Here is an 8881-nt window from a genome sequence, read left to right on the forward strand (position 1 = left end):
CCTACTCAGACCGATTTAAGCCTGATTTATTTGCTCCAGTGTGTTGGAAAGATCTGCAAATCTCAGCTTCAGATACAGTTTGATCAAGGATACAAATCATTTATTCAACAAATATTGAGCCCCTGCCACGTGCCTGTCATGTGTTAGGTACCAGGGACACAATGATGAAAAGACAGACCCACTACTGAACGTGTCAGAGTTTTACAGGGATTAGGCCTATAGCCAGGCAGATCCCTAAGGTGGGGCCTGTCTGCCTACCTGGGCCCTCTCTCCATCCATCCAGGACCACATGGTACGAGAAGAAGCCAAGAGCTTGACCCCGAAGCAGTGTGCAGTAGTTGAACTGGCCCTGGACACCATCAAGGTGAGAGGTCCCACCCCTGTCCCATCCCAGGTGGAGCAGGCAAAAGGTTTTACTGGTGTAGACATGGACCTAGGCTTGAACCCACCTTACTTCATCCAATTTAGAAATACTCCCTGATGACTCCCTCATGCTTCTGTCAGTTCCAGGCTGGCTGATGGCAGGGCCCTGAGGAGCCCTGGGTTCAGGGGCCGGCCAGACACAGACAGCCCCAGCTCTGTGGGGCCAGGGTAAGGTAGAAGGAAGGATGGGAGCTGGGAGAGCCCAGGGAGGGAGAAGAGAGGGCTTTCAGAAAGAAGGCATGTGGGAGGTGGATCTTGAGGAATGCATAGGAGTTTGCAAGGCAAAGCAAACAAAGCATTCTAGGCAGAGGACCAGCCCATGCAAGAATTCAGTGAAAGAAAAAAAAAAAAAAGAAAGAAAGAATTCAGTGAAAGGCACCGTGGTGTCCATGAAATGAAAACTACTCTGAAGGGAATTTTTGCTGAAATAATTATAGTGAAACAGGAGGGTGTTCAAGGAAAGTTCCTTGAGATCTTAACCAAGGGAGGAAAAGGAACCAGCTATGGCAAAATAAGGTGTTTGAAGTTGTTTGGAGGGTGGGGATGTCCCACCAGGGAGCACAGTAAGTGCAAAGACCCTGAGGCAGGTACATTCTAGGGAATACCTTTAGAGAAAAGGCTGGGAGGTTGCAGGGTTGGGGCCACAAAGGGCTTGAGGAGAGGCAAGAAGCGTGGGTATTATTTTGAGAGGGCTGGAAGCCTACCGTCACCTTTGGGGCAGGGTTGGAGGTGGAGGAGCAGCAGAGCACAGCTGGGGTGTTCTGAAGGACCCCCCTCCCAGCCCATCACCACTGAAGGGCAGCGGGGTTGGGGAGGGGGTATTGGGGCTGCCTAACTAGTCTCACCTCTCCCCACCTTGTCCTCCACAGCAATACTTCCACGCGGGTGGCGTGGGCCTCAAGAAGACCTTCCTGGAGAAAAGCCCAGACCTGCAGTCCCTGCGCTACGCCCTGTCCCTCTACACCCAGGCCACGGACCTGCTCATCAAGACCTTCGTGCAGACACAAGCGGCCCAGGGTAAGTGGCGGCCTGCCAGCCTGCGGCAACCCAGCCCCTAGCCAGCGAGGCTGCCACTGACTCACCTCCTCTGTGACATGGGCCGGGGCAATGGACAGCTCCCGGGAGCGCCTGAGCTGCGTGATGGCATGCGGCCAATGAGTGAAAGACTACTCGTGGGGGGGGGACCTCTGACGTCATTGGGCCAGGAGGTGATTGGCATCTCCTGGGAAAAATCTGTGACACCGTGAGGCCAGGAGGTGACTGAAAGCTGTGGGGCGGGACTTCTCTGAAGCAGGACCAGGAAGTGATTGACAGCTCCTAGGGACTGGACTTTGAAGTATTGGATTCGGGGAGTGGCTGACATCTTGGGGGCGGGGAATATGACGTCATGCAGCAAAGGAATGATTGACAGCCCCGGGGATGGGCGGGATCCCGACCTGGAGGCGTGGACCGAAAGGGAGTTTCCATTTCTCAAATTCTGTCTTTCTCTGTCTCTTTCTCTTGCCTCTGTCTCCTGTCCCTCTCTGAGTTCCCACACAGCAGCTGGGGCTGGGGAGAGCAGGACTCCAGTGTCCTCGTTCCCCTCCGTGAGGACCCCATACAAAACTGGGAAAGAAGTTTGGCCTCTGACCCAGCAGTGGGGTGGGAGGGAGAGCTGCCATGAAGCAGAAGCTGGGGGCAGGGGAGCGACCCCCTCCCCCCACAGACAGACCAGGGTCTAGGGCCCTCCCTGGGCATCGGGCCTCCAGTCCAAGCTGCTGCTTTTAGTGTCCCCGGTGTCCCCCCCGGAGCGGGAGGCTGTCTGTCCGTCCGTCTGCAGCTGACGTTTCTCTCTCTCTTGTTTCTCCTCCCTCTCACTCGCTGCCCCCTCTCCGCGCCTCCCCTGCTCCCCGCCACGCACACTCACCCTCCATCCTCGCCTCTCGCTCGCTCGTCTCTTCCCCCGCCCCTCCCTTCCCTCCTTTCTCCACCTTCCCCTGTGATTAGTCCATGGTGGAAAAGGGACTAGGTTTACCCTTAGTGAAGACATTTATCCTGAGAAGGGTACGTGCCTCCGCCGCCCGCCCGCCCGCCCGCGCCCGGTGCCCGGTGCCTGCGCCCCTCCCGGCCCCGGCTAGTAAAAGGCCCGTCCTTCCGCCTCCCCGGCCTGCCGGGCTCGGCCCAGGCCAGACTGGCTGTGGGGGCCTAGGTGGATGAGGGGGAAGGACAGCTTGCTGGTTCCACGTGGGGAAGGAGAAGCGATTCGAGTCGGAACCCGCTTCTTCCTGGGTGCATCTTAAGCCAGATCCCGGGTCCCCTGGACAGCGCCTGCATGGTTAAGAGTGGACTCAGATCCCAGTGGGCTCCGATCCCAGCCCCGCCACTCTGGTGGCTGGGCGTCTGCGGGATTATCTCACTTCCCTGAGTCTCAGTTTTCCCATCTGTAAAACTGGAACAGTCAAGGGCCTTAATTCATAAGATTATTTTTAGGATTAGATGAATTAAATTTGGAGCAGTTCTTGACCTGTAATACATGTAGTAGCTCCCAGGAAGTGTATTGTTATTGTTGTTGTTATTATTATTATTAACTATTATTAATTACTGATGTCATTCTTCCAAGCATAGAAAACTATCAATTTTCAGGCTCTAACTCTGAGCCAGCGTTTGTGCCAAGAAACATTTCTCAGGGATTTTTGAGAAGATTTCTCCCAATTGCCCCACAGGGCGGTGCATCGTTCCACAGATGAGGAAGCTGAGTCTCAAAGGAGATTAAGCTACTTGCCCAAGGAACCTTCCCCTACAGGGGGGCCAGGGACTCGGGGAGGGGTGGGATTGGGGTAAGTACAGAGAGGCCCAGGAAAGACCCTTCCCCTTGGAGCCAGCAAACCACGGGATGGGGGCGCCCAGCATTGCCCTCCTCCCCCTTCTTACTAGCTTTGGCCATGGTCTAACCCCTCACCCCACCCACCACTGTCCAACTCCCCCCCTGGCACCCTCAGTCTGGCCCGGATTGAGCTTGCTGAAGCATCAGCCTTGGGGTGGGGGGAGGTGAGGCTGAGCATGTGACTGGTTGGGGGGAGGGGGGATCCAGAGCCTGAAATGACAAGGAAGGTGGCCTGGGGTGGGCAGCGAGTTTGGGGGGGTGCACGCCCCAGTAGTGGGGTGATGGGGGTCTCCCGACTCTCTGTCCCCTGAGCCTCAGTCACTTCCCACCCAGTGCCAGGTAACCCAGATTAACCTTGAACACCCACCCCTGACTCCCCATCTTCCTCCCCCCCATGCATGGGGTGCTCAAGGTGTGGGAGCTTCCTGAGGGGCAGGGAAGGAACCCGGGGGTGCTGGCGGTCACAGGTCCCCAGGCCCCACAGGATGCCCTTTCCAGAGCCACAGAGAGACAGGGACAAAGCTTTTAAGCTGCCCCATTCAGTGACCCCATCAGAACCCATCAATCAGGGCATTGTGGTGGCCACAAACAGAAGGACACCTTACCCAGACCCAAGCAGACAAGGGAATTTGTGGGCCTGGAACTGAAAGATTAAGGGCTGTGTTGACATCAATAATAGCTGGATCCAGAGTTTCTGACAATGTCATTGGTTACTGGTCTCTGTTGAGACATCTGTGATGTAGGCTTTTCCCTCATTGGGCAGACAGCCTTGCCAGCTTAGCACCAGACTCTTTCCTCAGAGTTACAGCTAAAGTCCCAGGGCTAACTCTGATTGGCCCAGCATGGGTCACATGACCATTCCTGAGCCAATCTCTGCAATTAAGGGCAGAGAATGCTCTGATTGGGCAACCATGGTTCATTTCGTGCAAGATGGAGCCAGGAGATCTGAGGTGGTATTGGAGGCCATTTCTCAATGGAAACTTGAGATTCTCTATTGAAACAGGAATAGCATTGGGACAGGAAAAATAAAGATAACCCTACAAGCTGTCACTTCAGAAGAAGGGAGGACTCTGGATGAAGTTATCACCAGCGTTTTGGAGAAACAGTGAGGAAGACTGTGTTGCTTCCTCAGAGCAGAGTGAGCAAGGGTGAGAGTGGACAGAGGTGAGGCAGGAGAGGTAATAGTGAAGACACAAAGAGAGGGACATTGCAAAAGGACTTTGATTATTTCAGAGGGAGATGGAAACCATGGAAGTGTTTTGAGCAGAGGAGGGAAGTGTGCTCACCTAATAGGATTACTCTAGCTGGTGTATGGAGAGAAGCTGAGAGGATTCGGGAGACAGGGTGGGGGCTACTGCAATAGTCCAGGCATGTGATGATGGGGGATGGAACATGATGGAGCCAAGGAGGCTCCTTGTACAAATTCTTGTATTTTGAAGATAGAATCAGTAGGATTTCCTAGTGTGTGAGTACTTTGAGAGGGAGTGAAGACAAAGAAGGGAGTCCCAACAGTTTGACCATTGAAAGAGAAGGAGGCAGTGGCAAAAGAGTGAGAAGCAGCAGCTAGTCTGTAGGAAGAGAACCTAAAGAGTGTGGCATTGGTGCAACCAAAAGGAGAAAATGAGACCCAGGAAGCCAGGGTGTGTACAGTGGCGTGTAAGATGAAGACTAAGTTTTGACAACATGGCAGTCAGTGGAATGAGAAAAATCAAGGGCAGATGCATTAAGCTCAGAGAAGTTAAGAGATCTATCAGAGATCATGCAGCAAGGTAGTGAAAGGCCCGAACCCAGCATTCTTGGCTTCCTAAGGTCACTTGCCATCACAGCCCCACCTTCAGTGCCACCCTGTCAGGGCTGATGACCTGGTGCCGCCAGCACATGGTAGATGGGAAGTGGTCCAGGTCCCTTAGAGTGGGTGGGAAGAATGGAGCTCATGCCAAGCATCCTCCCCTACCCCGCCCAGGCTCGGGTGTGGAAGACCCTGTGGGTGAAGTTTCAGTCCACGTTGAGCTCTTCACTCATCCAGGAACTGGGGAACACAAGGTCACTGTGAAAGGTGAGTAGTCTGAGTTGGGAGAGGGAGTGCCTTTGCCAGGACTCACTAGGTCCTATGACAGAAACCAAACTCAAACTAGCTTAAGCAAGAAAAACATTTTTCATTTTTAAAAAAAGTCTCATAAAGCTAAACATTCCAGAAATAATTCACCCTCAGGCATGGCTGGATCCAGGGACTCAGTGTTATGGGACTTAATTCCACCTTCTCCATCTCTCAGCCCTGCCTTCCTTTTGTTGGCTTTTTTTGTTTTTTTTGTTTTTTGTTTTAATTACAACACAGATTGAACTGTTTTAACCAAGGCCTAAAATGACAGTGGCTTGACAAGATAGAATGAAATTTTCTCAGAGGTAGCCAAGGACAATCAGCCCAGAGCTGACATTGGAGGCTTCACAGATTTGGGCACCCCTGCCATCTTTTGTTGCACTTTCTCTCTTTTTTTTTTTTAAGATTTTATTTATTTGACAGAGAGAGAGAGATCACAAGTAGGCAGAAAGGCAGGCAGAGTGAGAGGGAGGAGGCAGGCTCCCAGCCGAGCATAGAGCCTGATGCAGGGCTCAATCCCAGGTCCCTGAGATCATGACCTGAGCCAAAGGCAGAGGCTTAACCCACTGAGTCACCCAGGCACCCCTTTTGTTGCACTTTCATCCCTAATAGGTTACCTTTCCTCCTCTATAGGGTACCAAAGAATTCAGTACCCAGCAGCATCCCAGTCTGCAGTTAGAAGGAGAAAGTTTAAGCCACAACCTGAAATTTGTCCACATCACTTCTCTTCACTAAAATTTCATTGGCTGGAACTTAGTCATAAAGGGACACTTCACTATAGGAATGCTCTGGGAAATGTATTCTTTCAGACAGGCTTTGAAAACCACAGCTGTGTCGTAGGGGACCTGACAGCCTTATCCTCTACTTCCCATAACAGTCGTGGCTGCCAATGACCTCAAGTGGCAGACTTCTGGCATTTTCCGGCCATTCATCGAGGTCAACATCATCGGGCCCCAGCTCAGCGACAAGAAACGCAAGTTTGCAACCAAATCCAAGAACAACAGCTGGGCCCCCAAGTACAACGAGAGCTTTCAGTTGTGAGTCTAAGAATGGTTTGGGGAACACGGGCAGGGGACATCTGCTAGGTGAACCTAAGGGTCTACTAGAAGAGGGATGTCTGGTGGGCCGGTCATTCCTTGGCACAGGGATGAGAGGGGTCACATCCTAGGAGAGGGAACTGGAAGGAAGGCACCTTAGTGCATGAGTAACATCGGTGAGGGGATGGGTGTAACCACTCTGGGAGACAAGCAGTTCCCAGGGGAGGCCATGAATGTAATATAACATGTTGATGAGGGCTTGTGAAGAAAAGGGGAAGTCTGGGAAGAGGGGACATGTTGGGCAGGGCCATTTCCGGGGCTGTAGACTCAGGTCTAGTAAGGGCCATGAGGGGCCATGATGGGGCAAGGAATGTGTGGATGAGGGTCTCAGGGGCAGGGGGTAGGTCTCCTGGAGTCAGCAGTGAGCCTTGTCATGGCAGGGCTGGAGGAGTCACAGGTAGGGGAGAGGAGCCAAGTGTGGTCCAGGGATGCCTGTCAAGTGAATGAGGGTGGGGTCCTATCCAGATGGGGCATCAGGGGTCCAGAGGGGCAGATGAGCTGGGGAGATCAAATAAGTCTGATCAGGGTATTGCTTGCAGTGGGCACATATTTGGATCAGGTGCCAACCTCACCAGGGCAGGATCATGTTGGGGGGGGGTGTGTTCTCGGAGGACAGAAGTGCAGAGGGGTAAGGGGAGAGGACAAGAATAGGGCACTTGGTCAAAGGACTTTGGAGTGGTAGGATACCTGAAGAAATAAATGCTTGGGAGCAGGGGCTAGTTGTGGGGCAGAGGTTTCCTGCGGCAGGCGGTAGTACTTGAGGGCTGGGAAGTACAGTGAGGGAGGGTGTTTCTGGGAAGTACAGTGAAGAAGGGTGTTTCTTTTCTTTTTTTTAATTTATTTATTTGACAGAGAGATCACAAGTAGGCGGAGAGGCAGGCAGAGAGAGAGAGAATAGAGGGAGAAGCAGGCTCCCCGCCGAGCAGAGAGCCCGACTTGGGGCTCGATCCCAGGACCCTGATCATGACCCCAGCCAAAGGCAGAGGCTTTAACCCATTGAACCACCCAGGCGCCCCAAGGAGGGTGTTTCTGGGGAGCAGTGTGGGCATGGCCCATCAAGGGCAGGTCCCCTGGGGGCAGAAGCCCAGCCTTAGGTGCCTAGCTTGGGGGCAGGACAGGCAAGCTGGAGTGTGTTGGGGGGCCACTCATGGTGATGCATGAGAGCAGGTCGTGTGGAGAGAGGCTTAGGGGTAAGAAAGAAGAGCTAGGGAATATGGGGGAAGGGACACGTCAAGGAGAGAACTTGGATTCAGGTGAGAGACCGGTAAAGGGACTTCTGGATGTGATATCTGGGACAAGATAGTGTGGGAACAGCAGCTCAGCTGGCCAAAGGTGTGCACACAGATATCACGGGGTGGAAGCATGGTCTAACCAGGGAGTCTTGGGGAACGATCACCTGGGTGGGGATGTGGTTTGGCCCAGGGCTGGGAGTGGGATGGTGGGGGGCGTTGTCAGTTAGAGGTGGGGTGGAGAGAGAAGGGAGGAAGGAGAGACAGGACAGCGATTACTGGGGAACATGGGTGTGGGTAAGGAAATCTGGGCGTGTCCCTGCGCTGGTGGCCTGGGGGCGTGGCCCGGCGCGGAGGCGGGGTCAGCCGTAGGGGCGTGGGAGCCCGGCAGGTGGGACTGTCCTTACGCCCAGCCCCCTCTCCCCCACCCCTTCACCCCTCTCCGCCCCCCAGCACGCTGAGCGCGGACGTGGGCCCGGAGTGCTACGAGCTGCAGGTGTGCGTCAAGGACTACTGCTTCGCGCGCGAGGACCGCACCGTGGGGCTGGCCGTACTGCAGCTGCGAGAGCTGGCCCAGCGCGGGAGTGCCGCCTGCTGGCTGCCACTGGGCCGCCGCATCCATATGGACGACACGGGCCTCACGGTGCTGCGCATCCTGTCACAGCGCAGCAACGACGAGGTCGCCAAGGAGTTCGTCAAGCTCAAGTCGGACACGCGCTCCGCCGAGGAGGGCGGTGCCGCGCCTGCGCCCTAGTGCGGGGCACGCGGGCGGGCAGCACTGCGCCTGCGCACGGGGCGGGGCGGCGTCTGCGCGCTAGGACCTCCCGGAGGGCGAGTCTTCGGGCTCTGTGCAGAGGGCTGGCTGTGCCTGCGCCCTTGACTTAGCGCACCCCTCTAGGGAATTGTGAACGGATGACGCCCCGCCCCTTCAAGAGGCCACGCCCTAGGGCGCTATGAAGGAAGAAGCCACATCCCCTACTAGAAGCCAAGTCCCCAGCGCCTAGGGGACCTTTGGAGCTGGGATGGGAGGAAGTCCCGCCCCCTATGGAGGAGGCCAGATCCTGGGGCTCTGGTACGGGGAGGCCCTGCCTCCTGTCCCCTGGAAAAGCCATAAGATGGGTCCCCAAGCCGTGGGGCCCAAGACCAATTGCCAAGTATGGAACTCTCAGCT

The 8881-nt window shown here is 54.9% G+C and overlaps 1 protein-coding gene across 2 annotated transcripts in view; it reads left to right on the forward strand.

The window, feature by feature from the left end:
* Positions 1-8464, forward strand: part of UNC13A (unc-13 homolog A) — a 58384-nt gene extending 49920 nt beyond the window's left edge. The window contains exons 40-45 of one of the 2 annotated variants that reach the window (XM_044253952.1): positions 284-364; positions 1293-1440; positions 2410-2466; positions 5250-5342; positions 6262-6421; positions 8164-8464. In XM_044253952.1, coding sequence (XP_044109887.1) covers positions 284-364; positions 1293-1440; positions 2410-2466; positions 5250-5342; positions 6262-6421; positions 8164-8464 — 840 coding nt within the window. The remainder of the gene's footprint in view (positions 1-283; positions 365-1292; positions 1441-2409; positions 2467-5249; positions 5343-6261; positions 6422-8163) is intronic. The other variant, XM_044253953.1, reaches the window with a different exon arrangement.
* Positions 8465-8881: the final 417 nt, after the last annotated feature.

This window comes from Neovison vison, chromosome 6 (genome assembly GCF_020171115.1).
Source record: "Neovison vison isolate M4711 chromosome 6, ASM_NN_V1, whole genome shotgun sequence".
NCBI classification, from domain to species: Eukaryota; Metazoa; Chordata; class Mammalia; order Carnivora; family Mustelidae; genus Neogale; species Neogale vison.